Source organism: Microtus ochrogaster, chromosome 5 (genome assembly GCF_000317375.1).
Source record: "Microtus ochrogaster isolate Prairie Vole_2 chromosome 5, MicOch1.0, whole genome shotgun sequence".
NCBI lineage: Eukaryota > Metazoa > Chordata > Mammalia > Rodentia > Cricetidae > Microtus > Microtus ochrogaster.
In genome coordinates, this window is record NC_022012.1 from 92,099,527 (window position 1) to 92,117,288 (window position 17,762).

The 17,762-nt window shown below is 47.2% G+C and overlaps 1 protein-coding gene across 3 annotated transcripts in view; it reads left to right on the forward strand.

Annotated features, from left to right (window-relative positions):
- The window catches only part of Wdr48 (WD repeat domain 48), a 37,603-nt gene that overhangs the window by 5,547 nt on the left and 14,294 nt on the right, over positions 1–17,762 (forward strand). For 2 of the 3 annotated variants that reach the window (XM_005348103.3, XM_026779584.1), the window contains exons 2-9: positions 7,088–7,228; positions 8,899–8,977; positions 9,838–9,920; positions 10,022–10,151; positions 11,804–11,892; positions 12,235–12,336; positions 14,803–15,027; positions 16,426–16,500. In XM_005348103.3, the coding sequence (XP_005348160.1) occupies positions 7,088–7,228; positions 8,899–8,977; positions 9,838–9,920; positions 10,022–10,151; positions 11,804–11,892; positions 12,235–12,336; positions 14,803–15,027; positions 16,426–16,500 (924 nt within the window). Of the gene's footprint in view, positions 1–7,087; positions 7,229–8,898; positions 8,978–9,837; positions 9,921–10,002; positions 10,152–11,803; positions 11,893–12,234; positions 12,337–14,802; positions 15,028–16,425; positions 16,501–17,762 lie in introns of all 3 variants that reach the window. The other variant, XM_026779585.1, reaches the window with a different exon arrangement.

Genomic DNA, 17,762 nt, shown 5'->3' on the forward strand with positions numbered 1-17,762 from the left:
TGTGTGTGTGTGTGTGTGTGTGTGTGTGTTAGAGAGAGAGAATATGAACGTGTGTCCCCGTGTATGTGACTGTAGACATGGGTGTGCCATAGCACACATGTGAGCTCAGAATAACCTTTGGTATCCATACTCACTTCCCACCTTGTTTGTGACAGTCATTCACCAATGCACATGCTATCTAGCTGTCCATGAGTGCCCTGGTCCTCTCCTGTCTCTACCTCCCGTGGTACCGTGGTACTATATAAGCACTGGGATTCCAGATGTGTGCTATTCGGCCTGGTTTTGATGGTTTCTGGGTATTCTACTGCATTCTTATGCTTTTGTGGCAAGTGAAGCCATTTACTCACTGAGCCATTTCTCCAGCCCTAAAATACTTTTTAAAAGTCAGCTGAAATAGAGTTACAAATAGAAAGTCATTATGGAACTAGACAGAGGAACAGTTGTGAGATCGTGGTTATAGTTGGCCAGGTTTTCTTGGACTCAGCTAGACTAACCTGCTTTCTAGAAATAGCCTTGCTCAGGAGCTGTGTGATCCTATTAACAGGTTGTTGTAGTAATAAAATTAGAGTTAGATTGTCTAAGGATGGAGTGTGTAAATTAGGAACTTTGTAGGGTGTGATAATGTTCTCTTTGTAAGGTTTGTATTGCACAGGTGTGTTTATTTGTCACGTATCTAGATGTGTTTCACTGTGAATTTTGTTTTAAATAAATTATATATAAACAGTAAAAACATAAGCAACTAGACAGTGGCACGTATGCTTCAATGTCTCAAGAAAGGTGTCCTGATGTGCTGCTGTCCGAAAGATGTGAGAGGGTCAGATGAACCGAGTGCACGGGTAGATCCATAAAGCAGATGTGGATGTGTCAGCTGAAGTGTGTGGAGTGGGCATGTGCTGTTTCATTGTAGAATTCTTTCCAACGGTACATAGGCCCCAAGGATTAAAAACTGACCATGGAATAGCCAGGTGGTGGTGGCCCACACCTTTAATCTCAGCACTTGGGAGGCAGAGACAGGTGGATCTCTGTGAGTTCAAGACCAGCCTGGTCTACAGAGTGAGTTCCAGGGCATCCAAGGCTACCAAACAAACAGCCGATCATGGTAAGCAGTAGGAGAAACACGTGATGATGGTGCTGATGGTTTGAGACGGGGCTCTCTGTGTAGGCCCGGCTGGCCTGAAACTCAGAGGCCTTCCTGTCTCTGCCTTCATGTCTGTGCCACCAGAGAAGCTCTGCATGAGGTGACTGGAAAGGGTTTGGAGGAAAGGCAGTGAGACAGTTTCTAAGCTGTCTAGACCAAGAACACTCCAGTGAGACTATCCAATGAACGTGTCCTGAGGTAGGAATGGCGGCCTGTTCGTGGACAGTAAAGAGGCCTGGGGTTAGGGAAAGAGGAGTAGAAGATGGAGTCAGAGACCCTCGTCATGTGGTAGTAAGCTGTGAGTGCGGTGAGGAGTAAGTAGTGAGTTGTGAGCAAAGGAGCAGTGTGGCACACACTCCTTCCTCCTCATTGCTGTTCCCTGTGTGTGTCTTCAGTCAGCCACAGCTTGAACAGTATAGAAGTGAGTTCAGGGACGAGTAACCCACGAACTAAAACCTTGAAGAGTAGAACGGCCACCAGCTCAGATGCGAGAGCACAGGAAGTGTGGAGCTGGGGGTTTGGGAGGCTGGTGTGCTCTCATCTGCTGTCTCAGACACCCAAATAGAAATGAGTTAGTGCTCAGCCTTGACGAGCCTGCGGAGGGACAGCTTGTAGGAGTTGATTCTTTCCTTCCACCATGTAAGTCCAGGGGATGGAACTTGGGTCATCATGTTTGGCACCGAGTGCCTCTACCCACTTAGCCATCTCACCAGCCCTCGGGGTTTAATTGTGCCACTTCCTCAGTCCTCTCTTCTTTAAAAGTGAATTTTGGTTTTATTCTGTAAGATGGCCATGGCCATTTTTATTTGAAAACTGCTGTGGTAGGCAGAGGGGCTGGAGCCAGAAACGCTGGTGCCCTTCTCCCTGGGACTGGTGCGCCTGTTGTGCTGTATGATGAGGATTTTAAGGGTGTGACAAGGTTACAAATCGTCAAATGGGAATTATCCCGGGAGCCCTCAGGCAGTGGCTTCCCCACCTGGAAATGGAAGGCTAAGGAGATGGGAGATTTGAACGCCAGGCTCCATGGCAGGCCATTGAAGACCGTGGGGAAAGCATGCAAGGGAATGCAGACAGCTGGACAGAGCCGAGATAAACTGACCTCTGCTGACTGACAGCTAATGAAGCAAGGACCACAGGCTACGGTCACAAGGGTGGTAACTTGCATATAGCTGGCACTATTAGGAGGTGTGGCTTTGTTAGAGTGGGTGTGGCCTTGTTGGAGGAAGTGTGTCACGGTGGGAGCGGGCTTTGAGGTTTCCTGTGAACTGGATACCACCCAGTGTCTCAGTTGACTTCCTGTAGCCTGCAAGATGTAGAACTCTCAGCTCCAGCACCTCGCCTGCCTGCCCGCCGCCATGCTCCCTCACCATGATGATAATGGACTGCATCTCTGAACTGTAAGGGAGCCACCCCAATTAAATGTTTTTCTTTCCATGGTCATGGTGTCTCTTCAGAGCAGTAGAAACCATAAGGCAGGGCTGGAGAGATGGCTCAGCGGTTAAGAGCACTGCCTGCTCTCCCAAAGGTCCTGAGTTCAATTCCCAGCAACCACATGGTGGCTCACAACCATCTGTAATGAGGTCTGGCGCCCTCTTCTGGCCTCTAGGCAGAATACTGAGAATACTGTATACATAATAAATAAATAAATCTAAAAAAAAAAAAAGAAACCATAAGACAGCCAGCAGCCCCAATGAGTTTGGAAGCATGCTCTCTCTTAGTCTCTACTAAAGAGTGCAAACCTGCTGACTGCTCATTTGAGCCTGTGAGTCCCTTCACAAGGTTCACGGTGGGTGCTCCTAAGCCCAGCCTGGGCTTCGACCTTTAGGAAGGGAAGAATGACATGCTTTAAGCCTTACATTTGTGGTCATTTATAACAGTTATGGAAATCCTAGCTAGTTTCCTTGAAGCAAGAGATGGTGCTGATGAAGTAGTGGCGCACACTTTTAATCCCAGTACTCGAGAGGCAGAGGCAGGTGGATCTCTGGGAGTTCAAGGCCAGCCTGGTCTACAGAGTGAGTTCCAGGACAGTCTCCAAAGCTAAGCTACAGAGAAACCCTGTATCAAAAAAAAAAAAAAAAATGAAAGAAAGAAAGAAAGAAAGAAAGAAAGAAAGAAAGAAAGAGAAAAGAAAAGGAGAGAGATTGAGATGGTGATGTGAGATGAAATGGGGTAAGGAAAGCCATTGTTTCATTGGGAACCAGAAATTTGAAATCAGCAGAGGGGAGCGGTCTCTGGTTGGTCTGCATTAACTGTCAGTGGCCTCGGGGCTGTTGAGGTTTATATGCTGAGGCAGATGGAGGTGGGTCTCCTTCATAGCTGCTGAAGAAATGAGTTAGACAGTGCTCACTATGTGGCATGTTGGGGGTCTATCACCCCACTATTTTTCTACTGTCCTAGTCCCTTTAATTGGCCCTTGCAAAATACATGTTTCTTACTGACAGTTGCCTTACAAAGCTCACATTGTGCCTGTCTGATTTTGCGGGCAGATGAGACTAGTCAGGTATGACTTCTCCTCTCTGCCTTCGGTTGTCACAATAACATTATAGTGAAGTCACTGTCGCCTGCTAAGGTGTGCCCAGGTCTGCCTCTCTTGGCCTGCTATTACTTCCAGTTAAGCTCTTCATAGCGGACAATGAGGACTACTGAGAACTCAAGAACAATGGCAATGGGTTTTTGATCCTACTGCACATACTGGCTTTGGGGGAGCCTAGGCAGTTTGGATGCTCACCTTACTAGACCTGGATGGTGGTGGGCGGTCCTTGGACTTCCCACAGGTCAGGGAACCCCGATTGCTCTTCGAGCTGATGAGGGAGGGGGACTTGATGGGGAAGGGGGAGGGAAATGGGAGGCGGTGGCGGGGAGGAGGCAGAAATCCTTAATAAATAAATAAATTAAAAAAAAGAACGCCATACCAGGAGGACTTCTATGCTCTCCCCAGAATCCTCCACATTTAAATTGTACCTGGCAACTGGTGCTAATTACTTAGAAGTTGTTGAGAGTATTGGATGTCAGGCCTGGGCACATACTGCTCTTGCGAAGACTCCACTTTAGTTCCTAGCACCCATGTCAGGCAGTTCACAGCCACCTGTAACTCCAGCTCCCAGCACCCTCTTCTGCTCTCCATGGACAATGCAGTCACACTTGCACAGACTGCATGCATATGCCCATAATTAAAATTTTAAAAATCATGAATTAAGTTCTTTTTTTTTTCTTTCTTAATAACCACAGTGAGTTGATTGGGGTGGTTCCACTTTCTTGATTCAGGCCTGGCTTCTCCTGAGAATCCTCCTGCTGTGGTCTTGCTTCTCTGGCAGACAGTAATGGAGGCCAGCATATAAGACTAGCATTTGTGCATGGCTAAAGACCTTGGGGGTTTGATATTGTCCCGGACATCTCACAGTAAGAACTGGGTTCTGCACCAGGCCCCTGTGTTTATTCTCTTCTGAAGGCACAGTTTTGAAGGCAGGTTGTCACTGCTGGACTTTAATGTAAAATGTCTTTAGAACCCATATGTTGGGAGGCAGAGGCAGGCAGATCTCTGAGTTTTAGGCCAGCCTGGTCTATAGAGTGAGTTCCAGGACAGCCAGGGCTACACAGAGAAACCCTGTCTTGAGAAAACCAAAACCAAAAAGGAAAAAACTCTTATAACTTTATAAATTCTCCTTCTCCCTTTAGTGACTGCATAGAGTGTCTGTAGAGTCAGTTTTTAAATATTAGTATTATTACTGTGCTGGAGGGGTCACATGCCATGGCACATGTGGTCAGAGGGTAGCTTTGTGGAGTCTCTCCTTCCACCTTGACATGGCTCCCAAGGACCAGATTCAGGTTCCAGGCTTGTGTGACCAGCACCTTTACCTGACAAGCCATCTCGCCCGCCCAGTGTATGGCAGTGTAACCTTTTCATTATAAAAGACACTTTCTGTTTTTCATCATACTACAGTTTATTGGAAAAATGCAATGGTAGAAGCTGGGTATGGTAGCACTTAATAACAGTACTAGCACTTGAGAAGCTGAGGCAGGAGGATTGTTTGGGAGTTCAAGGCCACCCTGGGCTATATAGAAAGTTCCAGGCAAGCCTGGGCTATATGGTGAAATCCTGTCTCAACAAAAGAAAAAATAGGGTTATAAATAGTAAAGGAGGTCTTTTCTAGAGTAAACGGAAAAAAGATGATACAGATTGTGTTAAAGACAGGGATCAGTAAGAAAGTTCCATGGACAAGAAGGAACAAAGACAGCAGGCACAACAGTATCCACACAAGGGCGTGAGGACCACACTCTGTGCACACAAGGCTGTCTGCAGGCGTGAGGACCACACTCTAAATTGAAAGGGCATTCTAAATGCATAGCAAAGCCAGTGGATGGTCAAAGGACAAAATCCAGAAATGTCACAACACAAGAAGATCCTAGAAGATTAGGGGATGGCCTGGGGTAGGGTAAGGTGTTGGGAGCTATAGGTCCCTCACCCCTTGATTATCTTTGCCTGCCTCAGACCCTTCACCTGCTGGAGTGAACTGAGCAAAACAACTTGTTTACTGCTGCTCTGAGCATGAGACCCTGATGGCAGGCTGGTGAGTCTGCAGCTGAAAGATCCCAAGAGCTGGGTGTGGCCAGAGCCCTGTATAAGCTACCCCTGAGCACAATAATCTTGGCATTCCTGTATCAAGAGTGTCCCATGTCTCCATCTCCATGTGTCTCTCTGTGCCTGCGTATGTTTAAGTCTCTCTGCTCAGTTCCCGGCCGCTCCTGTACTGACGGGAGCTACAGGCAAAGAACCATATTGTAGTACAGACGCCCGGGTCTGACAGTGGAGGCCCTCAGCAGGATTGGGAACTAAGGGCCGCTGAGAGATTGCGCATAATTATATAGAAAAGGGGCATTCTTGGCACTCTTGTCTCAAGGATGTCCCCGTGGCCCTGTCTGTTTGTCTGTCTCTGTCTGTGTGTGTATGATTTTAAATGTTCAGCCTAGTTCCTGTAGCGAGTAGAATGCAGGAACAGAACCGGTGGAGTTTTACAGTAAGGTGTCCAGGATAGAGCACAAATGAGGCCGCTTTGAAGCATGAGCTCGGGAACTGTTGTGCTGGAGGAGCTAAAGGAGGATTTGTGCACGGACATCTACCTTTGGTTTTCTTTTTCTTTCTTTTTTCTTTCGGGACAGGGTTTCTCTGTGTATCTCTAGCTGTCCCAGAACTCACTCTGTAGACCAGGCTGGCCTGAAACTCAAAGATCTGTCTGCCTCTGTCTCCCTGTGTTTTTCCTTTGTCATGCTTGAGGCAGAACCCAGTGCCTTGCGCTTGCCAGCCAATTCTCAGTCAGCCCTCGTATCCAAACTTCCTGGTCTCCTTCAAGTGTGAGAGAGAAGAGAGACCTTTCCAGTCACCCAAGGCTGTGTATGCCTTCACTCTTCCCAGAACTACGGAGTGAGGCAAGGTGGCGCCCTTGAGCTAGGAGCAGTGAGAGCTCCGGCCTAGAAAAGCAGGAAGCTGCTCCACCTGTGCTAGGCTTTGGGAAAAGCTGCTCTGGTGATCTCTTCCCCTGGGCCGCTGGAGAAGGGCATGCTGGGAGAGAGCGTTCGGTGCACCAGCCATTGCACAGTCTTCTCAGAATGGGACTACAGGTCTTGTCCTGGCATCTGTCAGCCAACGATAGGCAAACCAGGAGGGGTTGGGGGCAGCTTTCTCTTCCCACGTTTCCTCCTTTTCCTGACCGACTGTCCTCCTCAGGGGTGCTGGTGGTTGAAGGTTGGTGGAGTGGATTAGACAGATACAGGCAGACAGGAGGCTGGGGAGTGTGCAGGTGCAGCGGCAGTCCTGCTTATCCTGAGCTGGGTTCTAGGTGCCCTGTAGTCGCCATGGAGTAAGATAAAGACAGAAACTGGTAGTTTGCTATTGGAACTAGCCACTAGTAGGCTACACCTCACCATGGCCTGGCTCTTGTTGATGTCTGCCAGGTTTCCTATGTTATTCGAGATGAAGTGGAGAAGTACAATCGCAATGGAGTTAATGCCCTGCAGCTGGACCCAGCACTCAACAGGCTCTTCACCGCAGGGCGGGACTCCATCATCAGAATATGGAGTGTCAATCAGCACAAGGTGAGGTGGCTTGGACTAGTGTCTTTGTCTGGTGGGCTTCTTCTTCAGCTCTGGCTTTAATCTCTGAGCACTGAGCTTCATAATATATTGTGTGAATTATCCACAGAGTTGTGTACGGCTGTGAGAAAATGCCTTTATTAACACAGGGTCTCCATAAATTATCTTGCCTTAAGAGTTCCCTGCCACAAAGGAGCAGAAATATTTGGCTGGTGGGGAATGAGCACTTCCACAGGATTTTGGTGTCGTTATGAACTTGGAAAGTCTCTTGATAACTGTGCATTTACAGTCCCTCACTGTGTAAGCACGAGGCTCTCAAGGCTGGGGTGTAGCTCGGGTGGCAGGGTGCTTGTCCAGCATGCACAAGGCCCAGGGCTTGATGCTCACTCAGCACTGCAAAACAGATAGTGACGTCTGCAGAAGCCCGAGGAGTGGAAGGAGAGGGCAGCCTCCGTGGTTTCACACCGCCATTAGCCAAGAAGACACTAACATGTTGTAGGGACCTTAATCACTTTTTATAAGGAAATTAAATATTTGTAAAAGTACATAATTCAACATTCTGTTCTATTTTCAGCATCATAATCAAGAGATTTTTCAAATATATTGACATGCAAAGGGGTCTGCAGTTGAATGGGAGGGAACTCCAGGGCTTGTTTGAGTGTTGCTTTGTGAATGATACAGAGAATGGCACTGGGGAGGGAAAGGAGCATTTACACAACTCTCAACTGTGTATCTGGTCCCTTGTACTCACAGGCAGTGAACTGGAGCTCAACCTAATCACAGACCCCTGGTGCCAGCACCTGAATTTTTTTTTTAAGTTTGTGTCTTTTAGCCAGCCCTACAAACCGGTATCCACTGCAGTCAGGGAGTCATTGGCACAGCTGCCAGATAAGGTTCCTTGTAGTGGACTCAATCTATCAGGCTCTGAGTTCTCGAGGAGACGAAGACAGTGTCAAAGCATGAAAATAGGAAAAGTGTGCTGCCTTTGCTGTGCTGTAGAAATTCTTTAAATTATAATGTTAACTTTTTGAGAATTTCCAGTGTTTTGAACAAATTAAGGGAAAATGCAGATTACCTAGAATCTGGTAGTCTGTCTGGCCTACACTCAAACATCTTTTTCCTGGTCTTTATGACAAGTTCTTAGATATGCAAAAGAGCCATTCCCTTGCCCCTGAAGTGTGTAAACTTGCTTGTGTTGGTGTGGGACATAACTTGATGTTGTGTCTAAAAGGCTCTGGTAAAAGCCAGGGGGTAGGAGTCTGGCAGCTGGATTGGGGTGCCGTGCCCTTGCACCTTGTCTCCTCTGAAGGACAAGCGTTATAGGGACTCACCGATAAAAGCCCTTAGGCCAGACTCGAGAACCACAGGTGTGCTGGTGTAAGAAATCCCTACCTGTCCTCCGGCACTCTGTGCCCTGTACCATGCCTAGCCCAGAACTGTCAATTTTGCCACCACAAGTTATAAAACTTAACCTTGGGAGCCTAGGCTTTTATTATGGTTAATATCCTGAAACAAGCTTGCTTAAATCATCAAGTCTCTGGAAGCATCGTCTGTTTAGGGGAGTGTCACTCTAGTTAATTTAAGTATGGTATCACATTAACTGAAGAATCTGAGCTTGGTTCTACTTTGTCATGATTGTGCTCTCTGTTGTAAACTCTGGTTTTTCATTTCAGCAAGATCCATACATAGCATCCATGGAGCACCACACCGACTGGGTGAATGATGTCGTGCTCTGTTGCAATGGGAAAACATGTAAGTGCTTCTCGGGCTTCTTGAATTTTTAAATTCTGTTTATATGACTTTCATTCTTTATGTAAGTCTGCATGTGTGCAGGTTTGTATGTGTGTGGACACCAGAGGTGGGTATCAGGTGTCATCTTCCATGATGCTCTCACTGATCCTAGAGTTCACTGATTGCTAGATTAGCTAACTCCTGAGCTCCTGGAATCTGCTGCTTTCACCCCCCCACACACACCCCTCTCCAGCATTGAAGTTATAAGAGGTTCAGGTGTGTGCTTCCACACTCAGTTTTTTATGTGGGTGTTGGCAGTGCCTAATGCCTACACAGGAGGCACTTACTTGGTGCCGTGCCCCAGCCCCTATAAGACTTTTCACTGACACCAACATACATGCAGAAAAGTGCACACATTCTGAAACCACAGTGAAATATAACAGGATTACCAGATGCTTCCTTGTGCCATTCCAGACCTTCCTTTTAGCTGTTCAGCATGAGCACACATTAGTTTGACACAAATTTGAACTATAGATAAATAGAACTCTATACTATATATAATATTTTTAGCCTTAGTATTACGTTTTTGTTATTTTGATGAGTTCCATTTCTTGGTTTTGCAGTCTGAATTTCTCAATTAAATTAAGGACTTATACCTGGGAGATTAGAACAGTTTGTTCTGTATAATTAAAAGCAATACTCCGTGTGTGTGTGTGTGTGTGTGTGTACGTGCGTGCGTGCGCATGCGCACGCATTTATACATGAAAAGAGCTTTTAAGCATGCATGTATGAGCAGGTGTTGTGGTAGCATCACTTGGCTGTTAAGTGGCCCGAAGCTCAAGCCCCTGTAGTAAGTCCTTGCTCGACTCTGTCTCTTGTAGTAATATCTGCCTCCTCTGACACGACGGTCAAGGTGTGGAATGCACACAAAGGATTCTGCATGTCCACACTCAGGACACACAAGGTAATGTCCACGTTTCAGTCTTCCTGTCGTGTTGGGAGCTCAGTTCTTTGTGGGACTTGTGTTCTTACAGCATAGATCATAGTGTGTCTGTTCTGTTATAGGACTATGTAAAGGCCTTAGCATATGCCAAGGATAAAGAGCTGGTAGCATCGGCTGGGTTGGACAGACAAATATTCCTTTGGGATGTGAATACTCTGACAGCATTGACTGCCTCAAATAACACTGTCACAAGTAAGGTGTTTGAAAACATTTTTGAAAGAGATCTAAGTTGACATAAAGAATGTTATACAACATCTTTGATACGTTTGCGTCAAGATGGTGGCTCATATTTTGAGAATACTTCTGCATACAGCTTCTAGCCCCCAGAATTGTGATTGAACTAGGCAGTGCTCTTAACCACTGAGTAGCTTCTCCAGATGGAACCTGACTATTCCATGTGTATTTCTTAGCTACATGGCTATGGTGTAAGTCCCTGCAGGCAGAAGAATCTTGTCACACCGTGTACCTCCCATAGTGTTGCTGCCCCAGACATACACAGCCAGTCTTCTGAAGAAGGCTATAGTTGGCAATGCAGGCTCTTTTCTGACTTCAGAGTCTTCCTGTATTCATGAGCTTTTCATGGCCAAGATGAGAAATACCCAGAAGAGAATGTTCCCATACCAGCTGAGAAGTCTGTTCAGAGCAGCCTAAAAGTATCCAGCAGTTCTAGAAAAGCCCAGTAAGACTCAGGTGCTTCTAGAGGGATGTAGAGGTGTTCATTGTGGCTGTTTGATAAACTTCCAGGTCAGGCTAACGCAGATCTAGACTTGAAGTTCGATACTACAATAGCCCAGCCTATGGAAGCCTCTAGACTGAATGTCTGAGGGTTTCTTATGGGAGCAGAGTTTGGCCTAACTTCCACCAGAGGTGTTGAAGACACAGACTCAGACAGTGAGGTTTCTGCGCTGTATGGTCTCAGCTTATGTTACTCCAGGGCTCCCATGGCTTGGCTGAGATAGGTACAGCGTGACCAAGTCTGCTGGGAAAACCACTAGAGAGACTGCGTTTACAACTTGTTCAGTGTTGGTTTTCCCAGTAGTGTGGATCTAAAGGGGCTCTGTCCCTTGTTCCCTTGGGGTTTTTTGTGTGGTGGTTTTATTTTGTTTTTCAGGGATCCAGCAGGTAGGCCTGCCTGGTCTGTCCTAGGCCTCTCTTTGTAAGGCCTGCCTCTAAGGTACACAGGAATAGAAACTTGGCATTAGTGAACATAGATCCTGCCATAGCTGGGCTTACTTAGATTGTAAGGGAGGCTGTCACTCAGGTTTATGAGTGTAGAACCCATGCTAATCATAGTTACCTTTGTTGAAATGCTTACAAGCAGGCATTTCTAAACCTCTCTCTCACCTGTGCTTGCTCCTCGGGCCACTGGGTGTGTATTTGTAAACCGGTTACCATGGAAACACGTTCACTTTGGCTTCCAAATCAAAGGGTATGGACATGATTCTGGCTAAAAGTGTTGCTTTAGATTTTGGGGGTTTGGGTTTTTATTTTTTTAATCTGATTTGTGTATGAAATGGTGTTTTCATTTTGCATTTCTTTGAATAACAGTGGCTTTGGAACAAGTCAGACCCGTCATTGGAAATACACTGCTTTTATGTGGGTCAGTTTTAAATGGCAGTACAGTTCCCCTTGACAGATATTGAACACTACACATACGCAAATCCAGAAAAACAAATGTTGATGATGATACTGTTATTTGGAATTATCTCTAGTATAGATAGATTTCTTGTCCTTAAAGTGTTTGTGAAGTTTCTGGGTCAAATGTGTAAGCTTGTGATCTTTGCTGACAAGTTGCTGAACACCTGGTCACTTTGTTAATACTCAACTCCTTTTATCCTCAATAGCTTCTTCATTAAGTGGGAACAAAGATTCCATTTATAGCCTGGCCATGAACCAGCTGGGAACAATCATTGTATCAGGGTCCACTGAAAAGGTAAGGATGACCTGGCCAGTGTCTCTGAACCTAAGAAAATGAAGTCCTTAAAAACATGCTAATAAAGACAGTGATTTTGTCCAGTGGATGATAAAAGAAGTGTTATTTGTATACATCAGAGTGTAACTGTGCAACTGCTGTACATGGCGTGGGGAGATGACTGTGATTTTGGGCCTTAGAAAGGTGTCCTTAAGCTTAGCAGCCTTGGACAGCATACATTGGCTGCAGCAGTGTTTATCCTCCTTAGAATTTAGTAGTTGACATTTGATATGAAAGTCGGCTGTTTTCAAAAGCTGCTTGTATCTGTGTTCGGTTTGTATAACACTCTATAAACACTGGCAGGTTCTAAGAGTGTGGGATCCGAGAACCTGCGCAAAGCTCATGAAGCTGAAAGGGCACACGGACAACGTGAAGGCGCTGCTGCTGAACAGGGACGGCACGCAGGTAGGCGCGCTTTCAGGCCCAGCTGACGGTTCTAGTGGAAGTTCCTCTGTCTGCGTGATTGGAGAGGCTGACCTGAACCATAATCTGCATGTGTAATTTATATCCTAATTTTTGGTCTGTAGATTACTCAATTGTGGCTCAGTGGTCAGAGTCTTGTTGCTCTTGCAGAGTACTGGAGTTCTATTCCCAGCACACAGGTCCAGTGGTTCATAGCCCTCTGTAATTCTAGCTCTGGGGGGATCTGGTTCCCTCTTCTGGCCTCCATGGGCACTGCACAGAGATGACATATACTCACACAGATACACATACATCTAAAAATAAAGTGAGTCTTTAAAAAATAAAAAGCTAAGTTGAAAGCTACCAAGTCCAGTCCTAATGCAGCTGTAACTGCATGGAGGCCACCACATCTGAAGTACTGACCTTGTAGGCAGGAGGAAGCCTTGCTGTCAAAGCCTTGGCCTGCCTGTTAGTGGAGGGTCTCGGTTGTCTGGCTTGAGCAGTTGCCTTGTTATTGTTTGTGTTGTCTGTAGGTTTAAGTCTCTAACAGTGGCTAGAAGGCCTAAAGCTCTTCCTAGCCACTGCAATCTGGGTCCTGTGTCCTCTTTGTAACATATAATGTTCTTCTGTATGGGGCGGTTTAACTGTCGGGTGGAGATCCCTTAAAGTCAGCTGTATTTGCTATTGACCAGTAAGTAATGTTAGTGGGGCTCGGTTCTAGAAGCTACCAGTTCACTCTTAGGGTGGGTCACCCGCAGGGTTCTTCTGCTAATTCAAGTTCTAGACCTAACTTAGGGGTCTGGGATCATGTCAGGCAACTTTTCCAATAGTAGCCAAGTCCCCTACACATAGGCCCCTCCTACTGCTGTCATTGGGAGACAGGAATGTCTGGTTGGGGTTCGTCTGGTTTAATAGAGTGTTGCATTTGTCTGAAATAATTTCTTGTTGGATATCTCACATTCTTAGCCAGTGGAAGGAAAGAGGTAAAAATGGAGGGTGGGAACTGTTTATGGGTCCTGCCAGCTCCTATAGGACAGGGAGTGTCACCAGGGACCTTGAGGAGGAGGGTGCTTACAGCACTGGGCATCCCTGAGCCCTGCCTTGTGCTGGGTGTCGGTGGCTCTTTATTAGCAGGTTGTGTTTTTCCTGTTGCTTGCTCACCTTGTAGCCGCAGAGTGCTGGCTGCTGTTGCGATTGTTCTGTGTTGTGTGTTCATGTGACCCAACCTCTGTGCTTCCTCCTCTGCTTCCACCATGCAGTCTGCATCTGGTAACTAACTGTTGCACATCTTCAGTGTCTGGACTTCCAGAGCACCGTCTTTGCCAGATCTTGCTGTCTATGGGCGTATGTTCTAGGATCTGAGGGACTGGAGCTTTCCTGAGAGATTGGCCGCGTCAGAGTAGCATCTTCTGCCCTAGGAAGCCCTCCTTAACTCTATCCCAAAGAACGTCTTGAGTCCCCCATACCCACGTTGGATCAGTCATCCCCTTGTGAACTAGTTGGAAGAGGTGACTAAGTTTCTGGTGCTCCTGGCAGTTGGTGAGGGAGTCTTCTACTCAGTGTTCATGTAATTCACCTGCCCACGGTCTCACAGGCTCCTCAAGTCAAGAGGCGGAGCAGTTACGTTAACAATCTACCCCACCCATCTATTTAAGAACCACCAAGTCTGGGCCACAGCTGCGCTCCTCTGAAGCTATTGCTTAGTCACATCCTCCAGCACCAGCAATTGCTTTGTCCTTTCCCAGGGAAATGAAGTTTTTATGCTTTCTACAAGTTGTCACAGCAACCAGTTAGGAATACTGAGCATGCCCAGTATGGCTCTGGGATGACTCAGTCAGCCTGTTTCTGTCTAACTCAGTGTACTCATCCCTAATCTGTGTGCCTCCAACTTGTCTGTAGTTGATTCTCCTGGACCTTGAGAATGTTCAGAACTACTAGTGTTGACTCACAACTCATGTGAGAATCGTTCAGAATCACAGGAGTCAGTGCCGTCCTTGGCTAGGCCTTGTTTCTGGTTCCTGTCTGAACCACAAGAAATCCAGAGCCATAAGCAAGAGGGTGAGACAGAACTGTGACACAAGATCCCAAAAGGCTCTCTGGCCAGAGCATTGCCGTCAGCCGTAGAGCATGGGAGTTACCTGGGAAACCTGGGCATCTGTTGGACCTGCTGTGGTCCTGCCTCCATGGTCTGGGTGGGACCCGAGAGTTTACATTTTAATAAGTTCCCAGGAATGGTGTTATGCTGAGTTCACCACCCCCTTGCCTTCAGCTGCTGTCCAACTCTTGTCTGCCTCAGTAACTGAGCATCCAAACACAACTCACCTTAGGGTTTACAGAATCAGCAGGCGCTGGCTAAAGAGGACTAGGGCAGGTCCCTCAGGTGTCCCTGATGGAGTGTGCACGCTGTCTGTGGTCATTTCAGACTGGCATGCTCCTGGGAACACCCTCACCTTGTTTCTCTGTTCACAGTGCCTCTCTGGGAGTTCTGACGGGACAATTCGCCTGTGGTCCCTTGGCCAGCAGAGATGTATAGCAACATACCGAGTACACGATGAAGGCGTTTGGGCCCTCCAAGTCAACGATGCCTTCACACATGTGTACTCTGGAGGACGGGACAGGAAGATTTACTGCACAGACCTAAGAAACCCTGACATTCGGGTGCTGATTTGTGAAGAAAAGGCACCAGTTCTCAAGGTGTGTTAAGTTTTCCAGTTTTCCAGCTGAGGTTGTGACCTTGGTTAGGCCTGTGCTGCAGAATCTGCACTATGCACTGACCAGACATGGGGGTGGGAAGACCCTCCATCCTCAACTGGGTAAGAAAGTGTCTCAATATAGACTCTCAGGCCAGCGAGGCGGCAAACTGACTTTGGGGCACACCCCTGGCACATGGATGGATGGCTTCCTGCTGGTAACTAAATCCTGGTGATACCATGTCAGCCATGCTGCTGAGTTCTCCTGCCCTCCCTAAGGGGAGGGACATGAGCAGACAGAAAAAGAGGCACGGACAGCAAGGTTCCAGCCTCTGCAGTGAGGAAAGGAAGAGCCGTGCAGGAGGAGAGCCCACAAGGCTTAGAGTGGGCAGGAGACGTGATCTGGGTGGTGCCTTGATGACCAGCAAACCATCCTCTGGGAGCAGAGCATTAAGGCTGTGGAGGTAGCAAGCGTAAAGGAGCCTCTTCCCTGTGAGCACTGCAGGTGTGGGGATAGTAGACTGAAGGAGGTGGCACACACCGAGTAGAAATGTCTCCTGCCCCTTCAGCCGCAGTGTCCTGCTGTAAAGTATAAATAGACTTCGTACATGTGCGATATTCTGAAAGGACCAGAGCGCATGTGCTGATGGCATCCCTGTGAGCTCCTCTCTGAGCAAGGGCTAATTTCGCAGTAGTGTCTTGTTAGGATTTTTTTTTTTCTACAGTCTCAAAAAAAGGAAGAAATTGATTTGACTTTAAGGGAAGAATGTAAGCCAAGCATGGTGGCCATCCAAGGCTAGCTTTAAGGACATAACAAAAGCCTGTCTCAGAAAATTGTGTACGTGTGCATGCACACAGACACAATATAAAAACTGGAATAGCAGAAACAGTGTTGCTTTTGCTCCAGAAAGCCCTCATCCTTTTGAGTGTGTCCACTTAGGTCCCTACAGTTAATCTAAATTGAAATCTTGAGCCTGTCCACAGTGGGTACCTGTCTATATACCAGCTGTTGCAGGAGGCTTCTGAGTTCAAAACCAGCCTGGCTGATGTAGTGAGATTCTAAAAATATCTAACTGTGTACATGTACACAGGCATGAGTGGACAGCTGTATGTAGCTTCACTTTAAGGGAAGAATGTAAGCCAAGCATGGTGCGAGGGATACTTGCCTGCCCTAACATAACATAAGTCTTATGAGACTCTCTCATTACCAGACTGAACTCCTTTGGTAGAGACCCCCTTCCCTGTGCGTTTGTAGCTCACTGCTAGAAGCCTGTGCAGGCACTGTTTAGTTGTTGACTGAGGAGTTGGTTGGTACTCCTGGTGTGTCACCAGATAGCTCATCTCTGGGATAACAGCAGAGGCATGAGCTCTTGGCAAAGAAGACTTTGTGTTTGGCTTTCAGATGGAGCTTGACAGATCAGCAGATCCCCCTCCTGCAGTCTGGGTTGCAACAACAAAGTCCACAGTAAACAAATGGGTAAGTGTGTGACTGTGCTGTGGTGAGTCTGTAGGCGTGGTCGGTTTGCTATCCCAGATAGGCCAGTTAGCAGCAGCAGAGACTTGGTGTGGCTTTGTCCATGTGCCTCTGTGAATTCAGGCGTGATCCCTGAGAGTGAGAGTAACCCTGAAATTTCCTGGATGACATTAAGCTTCTTTTTCTGTCACCAGCTAGGCTATGTGCTTGCTGTGCTTAGCAGAGACTGTTGCCTGATTGCAGCTGTTCGTGTTAGACGATGCTGGCCTCTGAGCTGCACCTGAGAGTGGCTGTGGTGGCGCACAGCTATAGCCCAGCACGTGGGAGACTGACAGGTGGGAATGCTGCACAGTCAAGGCCAGCCTGGGCTACATAGCAAGACACTGGCTGTTTCAGTTAAACACAAAAGGAAGGAAGTAGGCAGACCATATACCCATTTTTCTAAAGGTAATAGAGCAGGAAGTTGGCTTCTGACTCATTTCCTGTCTTCATGGCATAGAGAGCAGGGGTAGAAGGAGATCGGTAGCCAAGTCCAAGTGAAGGAGTTGAGCTGCCTTGCATAGCTGACTCTGGGAGCTTGTGTGCCTGTTCTTGTGCCCATCAGTGATAGTCTTCGCTGGAACACGGCCCTGCTTGGGGCTTAGTTACTGTTCTGTTGCTGTGATAAACACCAGGGCAGCTTAGAGCAGAAGGAATTTAATTGGAAGTTTACTTAGTTACAAGAGGTTAGTCCATGACTATTATCTTGTTAGGGTTTCTATTGCTTAGAGGAGACACCATGACCATGGCAACTCTTGTTTGTTTGTTTGAGTTTTTTGTTTTGGTTTGGTTTGGTTTGGTTTGGTTTGGTTTGGTTTGATTTGGTTTTTTGAGACATGGTTTCTCTGTCCTAGAACTCATGTTGTAGACCAGGCTGGCCTCAAACTCACAAAGACCCATCTGCCTCTGCCTCCCGAGTGTTAGGATTAAAGGTGTGTGCCACCACTGCCCAGCTACCATGGCAACTCTTATGTATTTCATTGGAGTAGCTCACTGGCAGTTTCAGAGGTCACTATCATCTGGAGGGGGAGAGGCAATGTGCAGGCGGGCATGGTCCTGACTCCATCTTCATCAGAAGGCCACGGGGTGTGGACTGTCACTGGGCATGGCTTGACAAGGTGTGCCTCCACAGTGACACACTTCCTCCAACAAAGCCACACCTAATAGTGCTCTCCCTGTGAGTTTATCGGGGGCCAGTTGTGGCAGGGAATGTGGTGCCAGGCAGG